The 23937-nt window shown below is 42.0% G+C and overlaps 1 protein-coding gene across 5 annotated transcripts in view; it reads left to right on the forward strand.

Annotated features, from left to right (window-relative positions):
* Positions 1-23937, forward strand: part of CCNB2 (cyclin B2) — a 30476-nt gene that overhangs the window by 1503 nt on the left and 5036 nt on the right. The window contains exons 2-9 of one of the 5 annotated variants that reach the window (XM_073211923.1): positions 1099-1227; positions 1334-1444; positions 9410-9580; positions 9680-9838; positions 10808-11044; positions 11439-11492; positions 16004-16114; positions 17246-19615. In XM_073211923.1, coding sequence (XP_073068024.1) covers positions 1099-1227; positions 1334-1444; positions 9410-9580; positions 9680-9838; positions 10808-11044; positions 11439-11492; positions 16004-16114; positions 17246-17356 — 1083 coding nt within the window. In that variant the 3' untranslated portion in view covers positions 17357-19615. Of the gene's footprint in view, positions 1-1098; positions 1228-1333; positions 1445-9409; positions 9581-9679; positions 9839-10807; positions 11045-11351; positions 11493-16003; positions 16115-17245; positions 19617-23937 lie in introns of those variants that run through there. The other 4 variants (XM_073211922.1, XM_037004275.2, XM_073211925.1 and 1 more) reach the window with 4 other exon arrangements.

A 23937-nucleotide genomic window follows, 5' to 3' on the forward strand; every position in this document is an offset into this window, starting at 1 on the left:
TGGAAAATTTTTTTTGAGAATCCTAATTTGAATACATTCAGAATTTAATTCCTATCTTTGTGCAGCTCGAAGTCAAACTGACAAGTAATTTTTGCCTAATCTGTTCCGTAAAGTTCTTTTATAGTTGAATTCTTTCTGTTCAGGAGAGGCTTGACTTTTCCTTTGCTCCTCTGTCTATTTTGGTCGTTTCGTTCAACACCAATGGTATTGAACTAAACATTAGAAGGCCGTATCTGCATCATTCCTCTTCCGGAAGTTTGGAGTTGGGAGTTTAGGTTGGCCTGGGTCTTGGAGAGGCGCCCCTGGGTGGCTCAGGGCTGCCCTGCGATTAGGAGATTTTTTTAGGATTACAACCCCCAGTTCCCAGGTCTGGGGTATGATGTTTGTCCTCGTGAAATGTTTATCAATTCTATAATAAAATGAAAATTTTTTGTTTTCCCGGCAAGTTCTCTCTCCAAGTACATTCTGTCTAAAGCAAGTTAACGTCAGCTAACTTTGTATTTCACATAATTCCAACATTTGCTGAATTTGAGAGTAAAACTATTTTACTCATGAAAATCACTTCCTTTCTAAGTACCCTTAATATAAAAGAGAGTCCATGTTATGCAACCTTATTTTCAAAGGCTATGTATCTAAAGACCACTTCTACAGAAGCACTTCTCATCTCTAGAATGGCAAGAGTCAAAGGCAGTTTGGGTTTCAAACATCTGATTTTTAAACAGCCAGACCAATTATAGCTTTCTAATATTGTGTCTTAATTGTACTTGCTACTCAGCTCTGTAAAGGAAGTTTTTTAATAGATGCCTTTAGTATACAAGGTTCTCTAACAAGTGACATGGGTGCTATGTATGAAATCATCGCGTATTTGTGAAGCTCTTAGTGGGATTATTTTATAGATGAGGTGGATATATGATTTGCCTGATTTAGAGTGGTGTTATCAACCACAAATAGCATTTTTTGACTTCCTAAAATGTAGTTTTTCCCCTTGTAAATACATTTCGGCTTACTCACTTTTTCCAAGTTAATTCTGACTTTGGGTATCTGGCTTTAGCAAAGTATTGGAAATTGTCTCAATTCTTCACTAATATTTTTTTTAAGGTGCCCACTGATTTGGAGAATATTTACACAGGAGTGAATTCAAAAGTGAAGAGTCATGTGACTATCAGACGGGCAGTTTTAGAAGAAATTGGAAATCGAGTCACAACCAGAGCCGCACCAGGAGCTAAGGTAACAACACTGAAGACTGTATGTGTGGACACTGGGCTGGTTCTGTATAGTACTGGGGGTGACGCTGGCTCTCTTGCCCCTGGATCACATTTCTTTTTCTCTGTAGAAAGCTCAGAACACCAAAGTACCTGCGCAGCCCACCAAAACAAATGAGAACAAACCGCTGAAACCTACCACTTCTGTGAAACCAGTACAGGGGGAAATGTTGGCTCCAAAGGTAGGAAAGTCTAAACTTACAATCAAACTCAGGGAAATAACCTGTTTTTAGCTTGACTGCAAGCGTGCCTTTATCGTCACGGCTACTTTTGAAGAAGAGTCACAGCTAGAGCCTTCCTTTGAAACAAGAGTGTGGTCCCTTAATGTTATGATCGTGAATAACAAAGTCAGTTACCTTAATACCCAAATGAATTCAGTGGTCTCAGAGTGAAATTTGGCATGCTTGATTAAAATAATCCGCTGTAAGAATAAACTTGCATAGGGAGGCTGTGGAAGCTCACAATTCTGAGACCCACACTCATGTAAGAACAAAGTAATGCCGATATTCTGTGTGAACACACTGTAGTCTCTGAGTGGGTAGCTCAGTCCAAGTTAGAATGCTAAGGGAACCATCAGCCCATTCACCTCCCACCTTGTCCAAGCTCAGGCATGTTCTCGTCCGTGGATTACATACATTCTTGCGGTTACTATGAGACGGGCACTGTTGTAGGTGCCGAGGATGTGACAACTCCTTCCCTCTTTCCAGCTCAAAAGTAGATATATTCTGTATGTTTGAAAATTTTTTAAATTAAACATTGGCTATATTTGAGACATATATATGTATGTATGTATGTATATATACTGAACATTTATATACACATCTGATTGTGCGAAGGCTGATAAGGAGACGTCTTGCCTAGAGGAGACTCCTCCAGAAGGGGTGGACAGACCTGGAAATTACATTAGTGATCCTGGGAATGATGGTAGACGGCCCTGTGCCGCGGCTGACTAGGGCAGATGGACGTGCCCTCCTTCCGAAAGTATATGTTAGGGAGGGAAGAAGGCCCAGGAATGGAGGAGTCAGGGGGAACTTCATGGAATAAGTAGGATTTGTAAGAATGGGGAGATGCTGATTGGAACGAGCATCTTTTCAGGGAACAAAGCACAACAGAAGTCAAGGCAACAAAGTGGAAATAAGCTTATAATTCTGTCCTGTGCAAGGAGTCAGCAGGTCTACATTGGGCTTACAGGGTTTGTGTGAGGAAGCAGAAGATAAAGTTGGGAAGAAGGTTGCAGTTGGATTTGAAGGCCTCGGAATGAGGATTTTTCCCCATTTGGCAGTGAAGAACCTGTGAGAAGTTTGAGAAGTGACGAAAGCAGTGTAGGGTGGCCAGGGAAGGGACATCGATTAGGAGGCACTGCCGTTCTCTGAGGGCTGATGACGGTCAGCTCTCACCCAGACGCCGATGTGCACAGGTGCCGAGACAACACTCAGTAGGGGAGGATGGGCCAGACGCCTTTCAGGGACACCGGCCTGCATTTAGAAGGAATTCTTTGGATATGTTGCTTGGTGTGGAGGAGTGAGACCCTTAAACACTTGAATTTTTAAGAACCCATTTATGGAATAAATTTATAAAAAGGAGTCAGGAGTGGGAGGTAGCTTTAGGGAAGGGGTCTCATTTGGCCTTAGATTCGTTGAGGTAACAGACATCCACCGGGAAAGGCACTTGGAAATGAGCCAGCAGCATCTGAAGGGAGAGGACAGACTCGGGAGCCTTCTACTTAGAGGTGAGGGTTGCAGCATGTTGCTGTTTATAAGACAAGAGGAAACAGGCTTCAGAGCAAGAACTAAAGCTCAGAACAAATACTCAAAATTGGCCTTTCTTTAATAGGGAGGTTTCTAAAGGCCAAACTCAAAGCAACTTTTCAGACCTTGATGTCTTGACCATTAAGCTGCATTTTATATGGGTGACTGTTTGAATGTGGTTCCACCCACATTTCAGGAGAGCTGTTTGGCAGTATATTTCAAATGGTTATTCTCCATACCCAGTAAGTCTCTTTTCAAAAGTTATCCTAAGTTAATGATCAGAAGGACAGTTGAGGACTTTTAAATGGTGCTGTCATGAACATCTCTTATATAAAAGAGAAATATTCTGTATTAGAAGATTGGTTAAATTCAATTACTGAAATACTGTGCAACCCAAAACATGTTTTAGTAGAATTTAAAGATGGTCAAAATGCATTATCACATCAATGGAAAAATCAGATTATAACACGATATAATGCAGTGGAACCCAGATTTGCTTTTAAAAGTGTGTAAAAGTTTGCAAAATCCTGGTGGTGGTTATTTTTGAATATCGTGTTCGGCTTAATAATGTTCACTTTCATTTCCTTCCTGAAAATTTTCAGACTTTTAACCATAAAATTTTCAGACTTACCGCCATGTTCAAATTGAAGAACTTAAAAAGGCAACTTAAAAAAAAGAAGCAAAGAACCAAAAATATTATGAACAAAACAAAGGAGAAATATCCATGTGTGTGTGACCTTTGTAATTCCTGCTGAGTTCCCTTTACTCCACATCTCCTTGTCTAATTCCTTTTTTCTCTAGCTTCTTGACAAATCAGGCATTTCTGACAAAAAAAATTGTGGACCTATAGTTCAACTGATATCAAAATCACTCCCATGGTTGAAACATGCTTCTTGCTTTGGGAGACATCAGGGATTAAACAACAGTTATTATTTCCACTTCAAATACACTTTTCTCTGAGAAACACGGTAGCGAAGAGACCATTAAGTCCACAGTTTAGGGGATGCCCTACCTCATGGCAGCTGACCCCTCTGCCTGCCTCTGATCGGAACTCTGCCTTTTATTTGTCATTTGCTGTATCTGCAATCATTGCTTCTCATTTACAGGCAGTCCTGGAGGTGTGGAAATGCCAGCTGAGTACAGGGTTTCTCGCAGCAATAAGACTTGTGTTTCATGGTTTATAACATAAGCCATGTGTTCATGCATGTGGATGTTCCCAGACTTCTAACCAAATCCATGCTATCTGTGAAACTGGAGGGCAGGTTTCTTTCTTTATAGCAGTGATGCAACTGAATCACAAAGAGCCCTGGCTGAGACCATCCACAGGTGTCTGCAGAAGCTTATTATCTTACAATTTTTGGAGAAAACTTTTTTGCTGACTCATGAGGCTTCCACAAACACTGAGTAGTTTGCTTGAAAGAGAAGGAGACTGATTTTTACTAGCCCCTTGTTTGCTGGGCACTGTGGAAACAAATTGAATGAACCACTGACTCTGTCCTCAAGTAGCTTCCAATCAAGTTGGGGAGAGTCAGAGCAAAAGCATGTGTTACTGTATGTGTTAAGGAGATAAATGCAAGATTAGGAGATGTACTGGGAAGTCACAGGTGGAAATTACATGTTCACAGATTTAACTGACATGAAATTCAGTGAGAGTCATTATTGAAGTATAAGAATGTGATATAACTTTCTCTAATACAGAAACTATATATAAAAGGGAAATAAGCACACTATCACATTTTTAAAGGTGCCTTTTATTTTTAATTGCACAGTCATAAAAAAAGTCATAAGAAAGCAAAGCACAGGAATACATAGAGTATGTAGAATAAAAGATTAGTTCATGTTTATCCCTCTCTGGACCCCCAAAATTCCCTCCCATTGCATTCCCAAGAGCTAATCATGGGAGCTGATTTTGCCTTTGCAGCTGTGTGTGCGCCCGTGTCATGTGTACACACTTCCACAAATCATCAACTGTCTGATGCGCATCAACAGGTTTTCTGGGAGTCCTTTTGCATGTTGCACTTAATTGACATTGCTTATCATAAATTTAGCAAATAAAGGAACTCCGTATTTTACCAAAACTTGTGTAAATCCCTATTTATTTATTTGCATATGAATATTAACCCGTTTCTCAGTGGACCAACTCAGTACGCATTGGCATCAGGAGAAGTGGTCACTTTTACTCACACTCCACTCATCTTCTTACCAAACAGGAACTTCTCAACTTAAGCAAAATCTCATAAGTTTATTGTCGCTGGTATGACTTTTCAGTTGTCTCTGACAACCCACAGAAGTCATTCATTAATCTCACTTGAAGGGTGTTATTCTCAGACCACTTTTGTCAGTCAAAGGTTTGTGATGGTTATTAGCTGCTACAGTTTTTAAACTGTGTGTGCAGCAGACCCTGGACTGAGACATTCATAGGTCTTAGGCTATGACCTGCACAGATGAATGGGATATTAGGAAGGATTTTAGAATGATTGAATTATGCTGGAGTCCAAAAGGAATGCTCAGAAGAAATTGTGAATTAAGGGCTAGAGCAATTATCCTTGCGTTATCCTGGAAGATTTTGTATATGGCTACACTCAGGTGTACTTCGGAACCGACACAGGTAAACAGGTTAAGCTTCGAAGGCAGCCTGGGAAGCACATGGCAATGACCTCTACCTGTGCATATTCAGATGCACATCTGATTCTAGTCACTCTTGCCTGATTCCTTCAGTGGGTTCACTTACCTCCGGATAAAATATAAATTCCTTAGCCAGGTTCTTGCTCACCTTTCCAGCCCATCTTGTCACACTTTATGCATTACCTCCCACCATCGCAAATCAACATGCCATCCCCAGACTTGCCTTTATTATTTCTTGGCTTCATCTGGGACTCAGCATGGTGTGCCTTCACCTACCCATTTCCCTGAGGTCTTGCCCTCCCTGGTCACCTTATCTAGGCACCCAAAGCAGTTCTTATTCATTCTGGTCCCTTGAGGTTCTTAAATTCTTGAGTAAGTGGCATGCATACCTGCATACATCTTGTTCCCCTGGACCTTCCTCAGTTTAAGACCTTTGATGTAAGAGTAAGGATGTGTTTTGAACTGCAGTATATATATACTTAGTTGTTGTTATTGTTTTATTCTTATCTAAGACTGGAAACTATGATGACTGACCCTTAATGTAAGTTTGAATTGTTTATTATGCAGGCTTCTCTTTCATTTCTTTATAGCCTAGCAGTCCTGTTAGGTTTTACTTTGAGAAGTACCTCTTATTCTTTTAGGAAGTAATGTTTTTTTATTTTTTATTGCTAAACTCGTTGTAACTGTCTTAGCCACGGTAATCAGACAAAACAAAAGAAATAAAAGGCATCCAGACTGGCAAGGAAGAAGTCAAACTGTCCCTGTTTTCAGATGACATGATATTGTACATAAAAAAGCCTAAAGAAGCGACTCCACAATTACTAAATCGAATATCTGAATTCAGCAAAGTTGCGGGATACAAAATTAATACACAGAAATCTGTTGCATTCCTATATGCTAACAAAGAACTAGCAGAAAGAGAAATCAGGAAAACAATGCCATTCACAATTGCATCAAAAAGAATAAAATACCTAGGAATAAACCTAATCAAGGAAGTGAAAGACCTATACTCTGAAAACTACAAGACACCCTCAAGAGAAATTAAAGAGGACACTAACAAATGGAAACTCATCCCATGCTCCTGGGTAGGAAGAATTAATATTGTCAAAATGGCCATCCTGCCTAAAGCAATCTATAGATTCAATGCAATCCCTATCAAAATACCAACAGCATTCTTCAATGAACTGGAACAAAAAGTTCTAAAATTCATATGGAACCACCAAAGACCCCGAATAGTCAAAGCAATCCTGAGAAGGAAGAATAAAGCAAGGGAGAATTACGCTTCCTGATTTCAAGTTCTACTACAAAGCCACAGTAATCAAGACAATTTGGTACTGGCACAAGAACAGACCCATAGATCAGTAGAACAGAACAGAGAGTCCAGATATTAACCCAAGTATATGTGGTCAATTAATATACAATAAAGGAGCCATGGACATACAATGGGGAAATGACAGCCTCTTCACCAGCTGGTGTTGGCAAAACTGGACAGCTACATGTAAGAGAATGAAACTGGATCATTGTCTAACCCCATACACAAAAGTAAACTCAGAATGGATCAAAGACCTGAATATAAGACATGAAACCATAAAACTCTTAGAAAAAATATAGGCAAAAATCTCTTGGACATAAACATGAGCAACTTCTTCATAAACATATCTCCCTGGGCAAGGGAAACAAAAGCAAATATGAACAAGTGGGACTATATCAAACTAAAAAGCTTCTGTACAGCAAAGGACACCATCAGTAGAACAAAAAGACACCCTACAGTATGGGAGAATATATTCATAAATGACATATCTGATAAGGGATTGACATCCCAATTATATAAAGAGCTCACACACCTCAACAAACAAAAAGCAAATAATCCAATTAAAAATGGGCAGAGGAGCTGAACAGACAGTTCTCTAAAGAAGAAATTCAGATGGCCAACAGACACAGGAAAAGATGCTCCACGTCTCTTGTCATCAGAGAAATGCAAATTAAAACCACAATGAGACATCACCTCACACCAGTTAGGATGGACACCATCCAAAAGACAAACAACAAATGTTGGCAAGGATGTGGAGAAATGGGAACCCTCCTACACTGCTGGTGGGAATGTAAACTAGTTCAACCATTGTGGAAAGCAGTATGGAGGTTCCTCAAAAAACTCAAAATAGAAATACCAGTTGACCCAGGAATTTCACTCCTAGGAATTTACCCTAAGAGTGTAGCATCCCAGTTTCAGAAAGACATATGCACCCGTATGTTTATCGCAGCCCTATTTACAATAGCCAAGAAATGGAAGCAACCTAAGTGTCCATCAGTAAATGACTGGATAAAGAAGATGTGGTACATATACATGATGGAATATTATTCAGCCATAAGAAGAAAACAAATCCTACTGTTTGCAACAACATGGATGGAGCTAGAGGGTATTATGTTTAGTGAAATAAGCCAGGTGGAGAAAGACAAGTACCAAATGATTTCACTCATCTGTAGAGTATAAGAACAAAGAAAAAACTGAAGGAACAAACCAGTAGCAAACTCACAGAACCCAAGAATGAACTAACAGTTACCAAAGGAAAAGGGACTGGGGAGGATGGTAGGGAAGGGAGGGATAAGGGGCGGCATTACGATTAGCACACATAATGTAGGGTGGGGCACGGGGATGGCAGTACAACACAGAGAAGACAAGTAGTGATTCTATAGCATCTTACTACGCTGATGGACAGTGACTGTAATGGGGTATGTGGGTGGTACTTGATAATAGGGGGAGTCTAGTAACCATAATGTTCAAGTAATTGTACATTAATGGTATCAAAAGAAAAAAAAACAACTGTTAACTTTTAATTTGTGTGATTTTTATAAATAGTCAAGAAAAGAAAAAAATACTGAATTTATGCTTGTTCAGTCTTTGCTTCCTCTTATTTTATTCATGGGCTGGAATGTGCTTTTCTGCTTTTTAGTTGCCAATATCTCAATTTAGAATAAATTATGAGAAGAAAGTATTACAGTTGTAGAAGAGGCTACTACCGAAATGAACTATCCCCTCGAGGAATCTCTGAGTCCAGGTGTCTAAATTTTTTTTCACTCAATAAATATTTTTTGGGAATCTACCATGTGTCAGGGATAATATAGGTATTTGAGATAAATCCATTTAAATAATTGTAAGCTTATAGAGCTTACATTTTATCAGAGGTAGGCAAAGTAATATACATCATCTATAAATAAACCCTATAGTATATTAGTAGTTATAGGTAGTATGGGGAAAAACCCAGTAGGAAAAATGAAATGTGTAGGTCGGTGCGATAGGAGAGATGGTTATTTAAAATAGGAATCAGGATAGAGCTGATTGAGAAAGAAACCTTTAAACAAAACCTGAGGAAGGTGAGGGAATTACCCACGTGGACACAGGGACACTCGTATTCTGGAAGAGGGAGCCCCAGCCGGGAGCTGCTGGACTGGAGTGAAGCGAACTGAAGAGAAGTAGGAGACAGGTCAGCAGGGCAAGGGGCAGGAGCCTGATCATGCAGAGGCCATAGATCATTTTGAGGATTTAGGTTTTCACTTTGGGTGAAATTAGTTTTAAACAGTAGAGTATATCTTAAAACTTCACCTACCACATACTAAATTATTCACCTTTATTCTGAAATTTGTTTTTGCTTTAATATACTTATTTAAAAAATGCATGTGATGCTTTTAAACCAGGTGGCTCTGCAGGTATTTGTGATTAAGGCTCCTCCTTAATCCTTACGGTAGGGACACATGTGCTATAATTTGTTGATGTAGGGTCCTTCTCCGACACCTGAGGATATCTCCATGAAAGAAGGGGATCTCTGCCAAGCTTTCTCTGATGCCTTGCTCTGCAAAATCGAGGATATTGATCATGAAGATTGGGAGAACCCTCAGCTCTGCAGTGACTACGTTAAGGACATCTACCAGTACCTGAGGCAGCTGGAGGTGACTGGGCCTTTGGGGTTGTACAAGTTACATGAAATTTACCACATAGCTGGGAAGAAAAATGAGGTCATCTTTTACAACTTTTAATTCCACTAACAGGTTCTGCAATCCATCAATCCACATTTCTTAGATGGAAGAGAGGTCAATGGCCGTATGCGTGCCATCCTGGTGGATTGGCTGGTGCAAGTCCACTCCAAGTTTAGGCTGCTGCAGGAAACGCTGTACATGTGCATTGCCATCATGGATCGGTTTTTGCAGGTAAGTGTGACCTCACGGACTGTGTGCCAGAGACTCATTGAACATCGCATTTATGCAGCGCCAAGATGTGATGCCTCTGAAGAAAAGACTAAAAGAAAGTCTATAAGAAGTTGAAGATCTTCAGGTGCTGGAAAGGGCAGTAGTCCAAGTGTGCAAATGTGTGCTGATACAGAGCAGTGCTGCCCCTCTCTGTTAGATCAGCCGGCTGGAAACCTTCAGGGGGAAATACCGCACTGCCATGGTCACCCATCAAAGGAAATATACCAACAGATGGTCTGAAAGTCAGTCTGAAGCCTATGGTGTCTCTAGACCTTTTTGAGGTCTGCTTGCACAGTTTACATAGTTCAGAACTCCTTGGTGTTAAGTTTCCTCAGCTGGAAAATGAGGAGTTTGGCTAGAGAACTTTAGTTCCCAAACCGACTGTGGCATGGAATCACTGTAGAAGGGGACGGGGAGAACTTTTTTTAAAGGTCAGAGGGTATATGTTGGGGAGTGCACTGAGAAAAAGCGAGGTCTAAAGAGGAATGTAAGATAAGCTGAGAGGCAGAAGTGATCAGCCTACCTATCAACTTGTAATACAGAAACACTGTGGTTAGAATAAATGCCAGACAAACCACTCGTGTGTTATCCACTAAACTGTAGCCCTGCAGATAACTATTTATTTAAAGTCAACATTTATGATACAGATTTAGGTCAAGTACAAATTCTGCTGAAACAATACAATAATAATTGTATTCATAATAATGACCCTGAGATACTCCAAAATCCTAAGACACCATAGGTTCAGTGGTTTTCATGATACAGTCCTCGGTGGGCAGGAAAGCACAGCCAGGTTTCCTGTGCCTGGAAGAGGGGTGTGAGCAGTGGTGACATGCACTTCTCCAGCACTTGGTTCCCTCTCAATTTCCTGCACCCTGGGCCCCAGGTCTCTCATTAGGTATGACTTTTGACACATCCTTCTTCAATCAGGTTCAGCCAGTCTCTCGGAAGAAGCTTCAGCTGGTTGGGATTACGGCTCTGCTCTTGGCTTCCAAATATGAAGAGATGTTTTCTCCAAATATTGAAGACTTTGTTTACATCACAGACAATGCTTATACCAGTTCCCAAATCCGAGAAATGGAAACTCTGATTTTGAAAGAACTGAAATTTGAGTTGGGTCGACCCCTGCCACTACATTTCTTAAGGCGGGCATCAAAAGCTGGGGAGGTAAGTGCCTCCAGTTCCAAAGGAGGCTTTATTTTACTGCTTGTTGTCTCATCCCAGAAATTGCTCTGGTTCAAGGAGAGCATATGAATTTATAGGAAGCATCTTTTATATGTTTATTTAATGTTTCATAGATAAGACTTTAAGAGAAAATACCTCAAGTTCTTTGTTTGTAACTCACTGAAGAATAGAGTAGTTCCTGGGGAGGATAAGTGAGTTCAATGGATTTGGGTTCCTAGGCCTTCACCCATAGTTTTGCAGGAGAGTAATAAGAGCTGTGCTCCTTACACCCCTGGCTATTGTTTTGTAGGTTGATGTGGAACAGCACACTTTAGCCAAATATTTGATGGAGCTGACTCTCATTGACTATGACATGGTGCATTATCACCCTTCTCAGGTGGCAGCGGCTGCTTCCTGCCTGTCCCAGAAGGTTCTAGGCCATGGAAAATGGGTGAGTGCTGTATTAAGAAATTAGCTAGGTTATATTTTAGGCCCTCTTGATATGAAAGGTCTTAGCATTTCACAGCTGCCCTTGAAGCAATTGTTAAACGTCCAAAGGCCTAAAAAAAAGCTGCTCAGAACAGTTCAGATGGAGACGAGGTGACTACACTGTGGTGGGCAGATATATGATAGAGTTGTAAAGAACAAGGAAGGCCCCTGAAAACTGATGTGTTAAAATTCGGCACGTTGGTAAGTGAAACAAGCAAGCTGTCAAGCACACAAGTCAAAGCAAAGCCATGGCTCGTCAGGGTTGGCCAGGAAAGGTAAGTGCCGTTCTGGATTCATACAAGTAGCCACAGATACCAGCTCCCTGGGTCCTTGTCTCACACACAAAAAATGACAACACCGAGACAAGAGGGGCCAGCTGACTGCAGTGCGGGTCGTAGGATGCCCCGTGGGGGATGAGCCAACGTCAGACCGCACTGAGGAGTCTGAGAGCCCAGAGCTGTGCCCCGAGGCAGCGGAGCACAAGCCTCAGCAGACCGCAGGAGGGGATAAGAAGCGTTCTCCTAACAGCCTCCTAAGGGAGAGAGGGAGGTGATGGCACAGGGCTCAGAGACAGCTCCTCCCCAGCCCACCGTCCCCTCGTGTTCAAGGAGGACCACAGAGCACGCTGCCCGTGAAGATGAGCTGCGGTTTACGCCTTTGCATGTGTGGCCTGAGGCCAAGATTTCCAGGCACCACGGTGGAGCTGTCCCTCTAACACAAGGGTGTATCATTTACATTTTATGTAAGAAAGAGGGAAAATGAGAGTGTATGTATGTGTGTTTATATCTTTGCTAATTTTTCAAAGAAGATGGGAAGAATAGACCAGAAATGAATGAAAATGGGGTTGAGTGGGAACAGGGTGAAAGATTGAGGGTAGGGACAGGACTCTGCTTGTAACCTTTTATTAATGTATGTTTTTTGACTTTTGAACCGTATGAATGTTCTATGCAATCCCTATAATGGAATTAAGCAGAAACAATGCTACTCTCTATCAAATTGGTAACGGAACACAGTGGGGAGAATTAATTCAAATAACTTGAGCAAAGGGTTCTGACTGTGCATCCCTGATGGGCCTTGATGTTGGATTAAGAGCCAAAAAAAGTAACATACTTAAAGTTTTCTTAGGAAAGTTAATAGTAATCTGTTCTACTTTTGAAACTATTCATGTATATCAAAGGATGAGGCAAATATACATATTCATGTTATTAAGGGCTTAGATTTCAGCATGGTAGTCCCCTCTTATCTTGGGGGATATGTTCCAGGACCCCCAGTAGCTCCAGAAACCATGGACAGTACCACACCCTGTTTGTACTGTCTTTTCCTGTATATACATACCTGTGATAAAGTTTAATTTATAAATAAGGTACAGAGATAAGCAACAATAATAACTACTAACAATATACTGTAATAAAAGTTATATGAATGTGGCCTCTCTTGCTCTTAAAATATCTTATTGTACTGACTCAACCCTCTGATGACGCGAGATGACAAAATGTCTGTGTGAGGTGAGGTGAGTGACGTAGGCATTGTCATTTTGATATGTCAGGAGGCGCATCATCTGCTTCTGGACTGCAGTTGAACGCGGGTAACTGAACCTGGGGAAAGTGGAACTGTGGATAGACTATAAGAAGAAAGAGAAAATATCATTAACAATGAAAACAAAAGGAAAAATGCTACAATATTAAATCTACTTTGGAAATGTCAGTAAATGCATAATGAAAAGGCCTGGACACAGTGACAACCTGGTAACAATGCACATACTTAGTGCCCACACTTTGGATACTAAATACCACTTGCCTGCTAGGAAACAGGACTCCTTCAAGGAATAGCTGAGCCTGGATCAATTTGTAGCAGATAGCAAGCAAATTCTCAAGGATCAATGGGGTCACATCAAAAGGATAAGAGGAACTGGTTCAAAGGGGCTCTTACTAGACTAAATTTGAGCATTAAAAACAAGAGTGACATTAGTATATCATAATGCATTTTAAAAAATCCATGAGTCCATAATGATACAAAATAAAGAAGGAATGAAAGAAAGGGGGTCTTTTGAAAAAAATCAGTGGAATGCCCGCTAATTAAAGTAGGAAGAATGGGAGAGTTGGAAATCTACCAGTTTTTTTTTTTTTTTTTTTTGAGAGGGCATCTCTCATATTTATTGATCAAATGGTTGTTAACAACAATAAAATTCAGTATAGGGGGGTCAACGCTCAATGTACAATCATTAATCCATCTCAAGCCTAATTCTCGTCAGTCTCCAATCTTCTGAAGCATAACGAACAAGTTCTTACATGGTGAACGAATTCTTACATAGTGAATAAATTCTTACATGGTGAATAGTACAAGGGCATTCATCACAGAAACTTTCGGTTTTGATCATGCATTATGACCTATAAACAATCAGGTCAAATATGAATATTCGTTTGATTTTTGTACTTGATTTATATGTTGATCCCACATTTCTCCTATTATTATTATTATTATTATTTTTAATAAAACGCTGAAGTGGTAGGTAGATGCAAGATAAAGGTAGAAAACATAGTTTAGTGCTGTAAGAAGGCAAATGGAAATCTACCAGTTTTTAACACCCAATGTAGTAACTGATTCAAGCCAGGATTAGCAATTGATACTTATATCTCTGGTGAAATAATTTTGGAGTAAGGTTCACGTGGTCTCAAAATACCTCCCACAGATAAAAATGTAATAATTCTGAAGGAAACTACCTTTGTGATGGAGAGGTCTGGCAGTTATTACCTAACTTGGTGATCAAGGTTCGCATCACCAATTGTTGGGACCATCCGACTTGACCTGCCTTCTATGCAGTAAGAAGTATATACATTATCGCGAACACAGAATTCAGAGCCGAAATGTTTGACACAAATGCAATCAACAAGAAACACCTAGACAAATCCCAAATGTGGATGTTCTAAAAGTAACTGGTCTGAGTCCTTTAAAAAAGTCAGTATCATTTAAAACCAAGAACATAGGGGTTTTTTTTAATTTAGAAAGGCTAAAGACACAACAACAGCCAGATATACTGCATGTACCTTAATTGGCCCTAGGTCTAAAAAGAAAAACCTATAAAAGATATTTTTGGAACAATTAGAGAAATTTGAATACTGATTACATATTAGATGATATGGAATTATTGATAATGTTTCCTATGTGATAAAGGTATTGTGGGTAGGTAGGAAATTACTTTTTAAGGGATACTTCTGAAACTTTCAGAAGTGATGTGTCATAGTGTCTGAAACTCCCTTTCAAATGGTTCAGCAAAAACTGTGTGTGGCTGAACCATCTGAAAGGGAGTTTCAGACACTGTGAGAGGGAGAGGAGAGAAAGGAGCAAACAAAGCATATACAGATGTTCACAATTTTTCTGTGGATTTGAAATTTTGTTGAAATAAAAAGCTTAAAGCTAAAACATGGGTACATGAATGATACGTGGACCTGGCACCAATGGCTCATTTTAGCCAAATTACTTTTAGGCACGCTTCCTTGGGCTCTAAACCTACTATCTATAGGTCTCCCAGTTCTCTGGGAAATGATTTCAAAGCACCCGTAGTTATGTATTACTTCAGAATTCACTCCTGCTTAGTTCTTTATTTCCCCTGAAAGTATTTTAGGATTAAATTAAATGGTGGTTTATTTTCTCAGTGATATTGAGCTTATGAAAGAGATGCATTTTAGGTTTTAGAATTTTACCACTACACTGAAATAAAGTCAGGTTACCTATCTTCCCTCATGATAAGTCTCATCAGTCAACAAGTGTCCCTTTGCTTGGTTTTTGTTTTCTGGGAGGCCAGGTCATGAGGCTGGGCCTGGAGGCTTCTTGAGTGCCCCCTGCTCTCCAGTGCTTGACTACACAGGGCCTCCCAAGAGAATGCTGGGTAGTTTAGGTCATCTGGATTTGGTAGGTTAGATTGCTGCCTGTGGCCCAGTTTATTTCTTAATTCTGAACCTCTTTCCATGAGTGACAATATGGATACCTGGGCCCTTGAGCACCCTACCAGCCACGGCTGGGCAGGGCTCTGCTGGGGGCGCGTGTGAGGCGTGTTAGTCCCAGGTCCCTGCTGTTACTGTAAAGGGGCATTCCCTTCTTGGCTTTTGTATTGCTCTGTCCCCCACCATGCCCGTATCTCCTTCCAGTGGTTGATAGAGGTAAGCATGAAAGCTTTGGTACTTGAAAGTCCTGTGCAACTTTCTTTAAAAAAAAATAATAGGGAACCTTTGTCACTTGATTTAGCCGAGAGCTGCACACAATGTCTTAATTTAGTTGTGCTCAGAGCCAGAGGCATCCTGCATTTGCTGACTGCTCTGTTGTTATTATGGTAGTGGTTAGGTCTGTGATGAAATTTCTAGAAAATAAGAATATTATTTTATAGCTTCTACATAAGTAGTGTCAGCATATGTAAGACATGCTCTTCTAAAGCAGTGAAGGCCTTATCTTGCCCCTTCTCTTTGTATCGCACTCCAGAACCTAAAGCAGCGGTATTATACTGGGTACGCAGAGAATGAAGTATTGGAAGTCATGCAGCATATGGCCAAAAACGTAGTGAAAGTAAATGAAAACTTAACAAAATTCATCGTAAGTATTCTTCCCTAAGCTGTGGAGAACATTAGATTGTGGGTTTGTGTATGAGAGTATGTGTATGTGTGCATGTGTACCTTTTCATGTAAGTGTACTATTGGCATTTGTGAGTCTATTTTAGCACAAACTCTTTATATTTTTCAAGCACAGTGTGAGATGGAGTAGACTGGTCAACCCTGAAAGCAGACTCTCTTTAAAGCAAGGTCTGTAGGCTAACCGTGTCTAGGCCCAGAATAGTCAGCTGCGCGGCTGTTCACTGATGCTCGTCCCAGCCTCCTGGGAAGGGTGCTGGCTGGCATATAGTCTGGGACAGCAAGGGCCCACCTCGGAGGCCCTACGGAAGCTGAGGGTATGCAGGTAATATAGTAAATACCATTTTTATCCAGGGTCTTTGGACCTTGGTCCAGTATCTTTTGGGACAATGCCTGAAAGGCACCCAAATAGCAAGCCTGGTGAAGGAGAGGCAAGAAGCCCATTCAGGAAGCCTCCTGGGGGCCTGGGGTCTGTCTCTGTGTGGCCCCCTGAGAGGAGGAGCAGAGGAGATTGGATGGTGTCCTGTGCTTGTGTGACACCGACTATCAGAGCTCACCAAGCGTCTGGTGACAGAGCCAGCTGTGTGTACCAGCTGTCCTCATAGCCTGAGCCCTCCTGTACGTGCAGTTCTGGCGTGATCCAGCACACTGTGGGAGTGTGATGTGTTTGCAGGTTTGAGGGTGTTGTCTGGGATCTGCTAGGCACCAGTTGCCACTCGCTTTTATTGCCAATTTTTGCTGCCAGTCCTAGTGAATTTATTATGTCCCAATGGCACGTAGGTGTGATCAATCCAGCTTCCACCTCCCACTGCTCTGGTAGCTTATGAGAGAAAGCCTGCTCCTTGGACCCTGAAATCATTTGTTCCCCCATCACCTATGCTACCAGCCAGGCTTTATCCAGCACTAGATGTGGGAGGAAGTTGTCAGGCACAACACACTGGCCCCACAGCCTTCCCTGGCTTTAGTGGTTTGGCATCATCCTACTGTCTGGAGATTGTGGGTCTGGCCCTTCCATCCTTGTGAGTTAGACTAGGAACAAGGTGCAGGGAGTGTGCGGGGATCCGGAGGCGTGCTTAACCACAGATGACTTCTGCAGGCCATCAAGAATAAGTACGCAAGCAGTAAGCTCCTGAAGATCAGCACAATTCCGCAGCTCAACTCAAAAGTCATCCGGGAGCTTGCCTCCCCTCCGACGGGACGGGCCTAGGCTGCCGTGGCCTTCAGGGAAGAGGGCTTCCTCTGTGCACCTGGCCTTGCTCAGGTGGAATTCTTGACTTTGTATATAGTCCTCTGGTCTATTTCATGAAACCTTCTCTTAGACCTATTTTCTAAATGTATATTGAGGAAAAATAAAGCTAATGATTTTTCTTAAGGTATTCTGTATTTGTGGGTTCCGTAACTGAAGAAATCCAGTAGAAATTTGCTTGGACTGATTGCTTTCTGAGCTGTTCTGAATAGTATGTAAATAGCCTTCATGGCTTTAGGAAAGATCTTCCTACCATTTTCTCAAATGAAAAAAAACTAGAACTAGGAACATGACCTCAGTGAATTCTAACCCATTCTTAAACTTTGTGAATTTAAAAAGAGTGATTCTTTTTATGAAAATTTAAAATGGGAGGATAACCATGATGATTCCCTTTCTAGAGCCTACTTAACTGTTCTCACCTAATTCCTCTATGGAACACCTGGCCCGCTGGGGCAAAGGCCCACAGACGGAGTGTTCATGGCATGTCTCTCAAAGGCATGGCCCAGACCAGGAATGGCAGTCCTATGGGGTCACAGCTGGAAAAAGAAAATGGGCACATCCTGTTTAAGTTGAAACTTGGAATGTATTTTCCTGTTGTCCTGATTCAACTGCATTATGGGTTATTTTGTGTGTGTGTTGAGGGGGGAGGCATTTGATCACATTTAACATTGTTTTCCAGGGGAAAATACATTCTCAGTCTCCAGCCACTAAAAAAACCAAACGAAACAAATGAGTTTCTTATAGCAACAGCTTCCCAAACAATTAGTTCAACAAGCTTTCATTGTTTGAGAGGAAGGAGTTAGTGAAATAGATTTGGGAAGCATCACAAAGTCACATAAGATTCATAAAGACTGAGAAGCTTCCCAGTAAACTCACTGACCTCAGGATTCCCCCATCCTAGGGTGTGGTAAAAGCGCCTTCTGCGAGGCCCTGAAATCCTCTGGTGCTGGTTGTGACCCGGCTGTGGCTTGCACCGCACCTCAGGGAGAGCCTGGGCCCGGGTAGGGCTGACTTCTCACCCCACTTCCCTGAGCTGGCCAGGGCTGCTGACTTGAAGGTCTTTAGGTTTCCAGCATTTAGAGGAACTGGGTATCTTTAAATGTTGAAGTCCTAATATAAAGTTTTATAAATATCCCTTGTTGAGTTGGTGACGCGTGTTCCTGTGGTAGCCTTAGGCTGACTTAGGTCACAGGTGCCAATGGGAATGAAGTGAAGCCATGAAAGAGCTTTCCTGGCTCTGGAAGGCAGTTAGTTCCCAGGAATGCTTGAGCTCCAACTTCTCTTCTAGAAAGGGTGGGTTTTGTAGGAATATTCCAAAGACATTATATAGCTTCTTTATTACATATTTTGCTTAAACATTAAATAGCCTGACTCAGGAACTTCATACTTGCAGGAGGTCATAAAAAAAGACCTTTAATATACTTCCTTCTGTGTCACAGCAGACACCCAAAACTAAAGTGTTATAAATGTGAAATAACCTATAAAAGTAGAAGTCATCCTGTTATAAAAGCACTGAAATTAGAAAATGAGATGATTGTAACCACAGTATGTAAAGACCACAGGCCCTGAAGCTGGGTTGCTTGGGTCTGAGTACTTAGCAGCTGTGTGATTTCTGCGCCCATTTCCGTTTCTGTAAAATGGGAAAAAAGTGTCTTACTTCATAATGTCGTACTAAATAAAGTATGTCAAGCCCTTAGCATATCGCATATGGAGGTGCCGAATATTAGCAGCAGTTATTTTAAGGAGGTTGACGGTCTTGAAAAGAGATGAACCCTGGGCATTCAAAGATATGATAGACAGCTCTTGCCCATTAAAGGTATTTACAAATTTATAGCTGTTGAGTCCTATTTGTGAGTTTTTTCTTTTCTTAGGTTTCTTGATTTCTGAGAGAAAGATATTGGAAGTTTAAAGGTTGACAACTAGACTACCAAACTCCTTAACATGTGTTGAGAATTCAAGACAAAGATTAAAAGCATGAGCCTTGGGGTCAGATCAGGGTTCAAATATGGCTCCTCTCCCTAAAAGCTGTGTGACCTTGGGCAAGGTAGTGAACTGGACTGGGCCTTCTCATTTGCAGAGGGGAGGTTTTACACGAGGCCATCCTAGCTAGAGGGAGGCAGGTGTAGTACAGTTGAGGGAAAGGCAGCAAGATTAGCTGGTAGGAGTAAAAGTGAGTTCCTACATTCAGGAGGAACTGTGAACATGAGCTGGGCCTTGAAAGACACAAACGAGGGGAAGGGGCAGCAGTGCAGAAGGGCTCCCCTCCTTGTGATCACAAAAGGGAGGTGTGCGGGGGGCACAGGCTGGCCGCTGGAGATGCGTGTGCATTCGCTGCTCCTGAAATGGACTCCGCCCCCACCCACCAATGGAACCACCCAGAAAACACCTGTAAAAGAAAAAACAAGGAGAGACAGGGCCAGCTTTAGTCACTGCAGCTGTACTCGGGAGGCCTGGTGGGAGTTTAGAGGGAGTCACGAAGGGAAAGCTTTTGGATTGTCTGAGCCCTGCTGTGTGGCAAGCCAGTGGAGATGGTAACATATGTGGAGGCTCAACAGTGTTTTTTCTCTCTTGCTCCTGTGAGCATCTCTGCCGGAAAGGAGACATGTCTGTAGGAGAAGGAAGCCCTTTCGCTGGTGCCCTGGGCAGCCTGCTTTCTGCAAACTGTCCCCAGCAGGAGATGCCCAGCCCTCCTTGCAGTCTTGGCCACATGATTTCAGTCGCAGCCATTAGAATATGAGTGGACATGGTGTGTGCATGGCAGGGAATGTCCTTTACGGAGAATCTGTGTCCCTCATCCCCTTTCCACCTTCATGGGGCTGGACTTGGTTACAATGGTAAGTCACATTTGATCAGATGGGCTGAGACAACACCTTGGGGTGTGGGTGGTTTGTACCCACTGGTTGGTGAGCAAACTCATAAAACAGGCTTCATTCATCCTTTGCCCTCTCCATGGGCGTCTGTCTGGCTTCCCGAAGCACTGTGGAAGAGACGGTCCTTTTGCCTCTTCCCAGATGCTCTCTCTATGGCACCCTCTACTGATTAGTACTGACCCGTCGGGTGGCTCTCAGAACGTGGCTTCTGGTCCCTTGGGGGTCCTTGAGCCTTTCAAGAAGCCCATGAAGTCAAAACTATTTTAATGGTTAATACTAGGATATTATTTGCTTTTCTTTCACTCTTGTCTGTCAGTAGTGTATGGTGGAATCTTCCAGAGGCTACATGGCATGATGATGTCATTACTCTGGCAGTTAGGGGAATGAGTGGTTTGTTGGTAGTACAAAATTTTGTTTGTACTACCATATATATTTTGAAACCATATATATTTTGAAAATACGGATAGATGAAACTGATGAAAGCAGAGCTCTTTGAGGCCCTCAGTAATATTGTGAGTGGAATTGGACCTTGAGGCCCAAGTGTTTGAGACCTGCTCATCTCTGACTAGTATGAACACCTCTGCCCTAGCAGCCACATTCAGGCCTGCCCACTTGGTTCTTGGTTCAGTTGCATCTTTGCACTGCATTTTCTAGTGCTATACATGTGTGGTGTATGTGCACATGCACTCCCCTTATCCCAAACAGGGTGGCCCATTCTTTTTTTTTTTTTAATTTTTTATTAAGGTATGATTGATATACACTCATATGAAGGTTTCACATGAAAACACGTGGTTACTACATTTACCCATATTATCAAGTCCCTACCCATACCCCAATGCAGTCACTGTCCATCAGTGCAGCAGGATGGGTGGCCCATTTTTGAAGCAGGATGGCTCTTTGATCTTTATGTTCAGCTGACAGTGTACAGAATAGCAGACCTTGCTAGACCCAAAGATTAGAGGAAGCCTAAGATGATGACTTTAAGCCTTCTTCACCTAAAAACATGAATTCATCCACCTATTAAGCATTTGTTGAGCACCTCCTTGAACCTGCCACTGGGTGAGGCACATGGGTGCAGGGGTGGGGGCTTGCTCTGTGATCCCCATGGAGAAGGCCTGTGGGGGTATTTAAGTCAGTTCTTGTTTTGTCAGCTAGAGCCTGAGGGGTCCCAGTTACACACACGTTTAATGCCAATCCTTAAAGTTAAAGCAACTGATTTTCCTTGCAGCAGGCTTTTTAAAATGCGTGATATTAGGGAAAATTATTTAAAGCTAATACATTGGGAGATTCTCATGATGGTGGCATTGAGTAGGGAGATGGGAATCTCCTCCCAAAACCATATATATTTTGAAAATACAGCAAATACAACTATTCCTGAAAGAGAGACCAGAGGATACAGTACAACAGCCAGGCTACATCTACATCTGCAAGAACTCAGCATCTCACAAAGGGGGTAAGATACAAAGCTGTGACCCAGTGGGACCCAAGCACTCCCCCCACCCCAGCTCACCGGCAGGAGGAAAAGAATCAGAGTGGGGAGGGAGTGGAAGCACAGGACGCTAAATAACCTGCCCTAGTAATCTGCACCGGGAGCACAGACACACATTGCATGGTGTACTGGATATTAGAGAAATGGAAAAGTAAAATCCAAGACTGAGACTGCGAACAGGTCCCCACAGCCAGCTGCCCTGGGACAAAATAAGAGCAGACACTTTAAAAATCTTAAAGGAACAAGGGTTTAATAGACAAAATCATCCTGGCACACTCAGCCCAGCAGGCTGGGCACTTTAAGGAACTTCAGGCATCCTAACCCCCTGAGTGGCAATATAGCTCTGAAGCCATTCATGGTGATAAGCAGCCTGCCATTCATTCCCCCTGCCAGCACTGCAAGCAGACCAGCTGACCCACCATTGCTGCAGAGCAGGCAGGGAGCACCCCCCACACAGAGTCTTCTCCCAGCACCCAGCTAACCGGGCCAGACCCAGAGGCTGCCCTCTGCGTGCAGTTGCCCAGCACAGGCAGTGGAGAGTCGGCACAGATCCCTGAAGGCACAAAGGGACTTTACTCTCACAGCGAACACATGTTGCTTGCTGGCAACTCCCGCCAGTGCCATAGGCCATCCTGAAGGCCGCCCCACCCATTGCAGCTCGGGATGAACCCAGAGGCTGCTCCTTGTGTGTGGTTAACTGGCACAAGCAGTGGAGATGGGCAGGGTGACCAGCAAGCAGGAAGGGACTTCATTCTCCAAGCTGACACACATGCCACTTGCCAGTGATCACTTCTATTGCCATGAAAAGGCAGAAGAATCTGGTTCAATCCAAAATCACTCAAACGCCAGAGAAAAGGCCTGGTGAGACCGAAATAACCAATCTTCCTGAAAAAAGAACTTAAAATAAAAGTCAAAACCATACTGATGGAGCTGCATAGAAATATTCAAGAGCTAAGGGATGAAGTCTGGAGGGAGATAACAGAAATGAAACAATCAGTGGAAGGACTTACGAGCAGACTGGATGAGGTGCAAGAGACTGTTAATGGAATAGAAATCAGAGAACAGGAATACTGAAAAGCTGAGCCAGAGAGAGATAAAAGGATTTCTAGGAATGAAAGAATATTAAGAGAACTGTGTGACCAATCCAAATGGAATAATATTCACCTTATAGGGTACCAGGAGAAGAAGAGAGAAAAAGGGATAGAAAGTGTCTTTGAAGAAATAATTGCTGGAAACCTCCCCAGTCTGGGGAAGGAAATAGTCTCTCAGACCATGGAAGTCCACAGATCTCTCAACACAAGGGACCCAATGAAGACAACACCAAGACATATAATAATTAAAATGGCAAAGATCAAAGACAAGGAGAGGATATTAAAAGCAGTCAGAGAGAGAAAAAAGACCACCTACAAAGGAAAACCCATCCAGCTATCATCAGACTTCTCAACAGAAACCTTACAGGCCAGAAGAGAATGACATGATATATTTAATGCAATGGAACAGAAGGGCCTCGAAGCAAGAATACTGTGTCCAGCAAAATCATCATTTAAATTTGAAGGAGGGATTAAACAATTCTCAGATAAGCAAAAGTTGAGGGAATCTACCTCCCACAAACCATCTCTACAGTGTACTGTAAATTCAGTCCTTAGAAGTACTCCTAAGGCTAAATAGATGTCAACAGAAAAATAAAATCACAGCAAAGAAAGTAGACCAACCAAATACTAACTAAAGGCAAAATAAATTCAGCTATCCACAAAATCAGTCAAGGGAAACACAAAGAGCACAGAATAAAACACCTAACATATAAAGAGTGGAGGAGGAAGAAAAAGAAGGGAGAGAAATAAAGAATCATCAGACTGTGTTTATAATAGCATAATAAGTGAGTTAAAGTTGGACAGATAGTAAAGAACTGACCCTTGAACCTTTGTTAATCACGAATCCAAAGCCTTCAACAGCAATAAGTACATATCTAGCGATAATCACCCTAAATGTAAATGCACTGAATGCACCAATCAAAGGACACAGAGTAATAGAATGGATAAAGAGCAAGACCCATCTATATGCTGCTTACAAGAGACTCAGCTCAAATCCAAAGATGTACAAAGACTAAAAGGGATGGAAAAAGATTATTTCATGCAAACAATAGGGAGAAAAAAGCAGGTGTTGCAGTACTTGTATCAGACAAA

Source organism: Manis javanica, chromosome 8 (genome assembly GCF_040802235.1).
Source record: "Manis javanica isolate MJ-LG chromosome 8, MJ_LKY, whole genome shotgun sequence".
Lineage (NCBI taxonomy): Eukaryota > Metazoa > Chordata > Mammalia > Pholidota > Manidae > Manis > Manis javanica.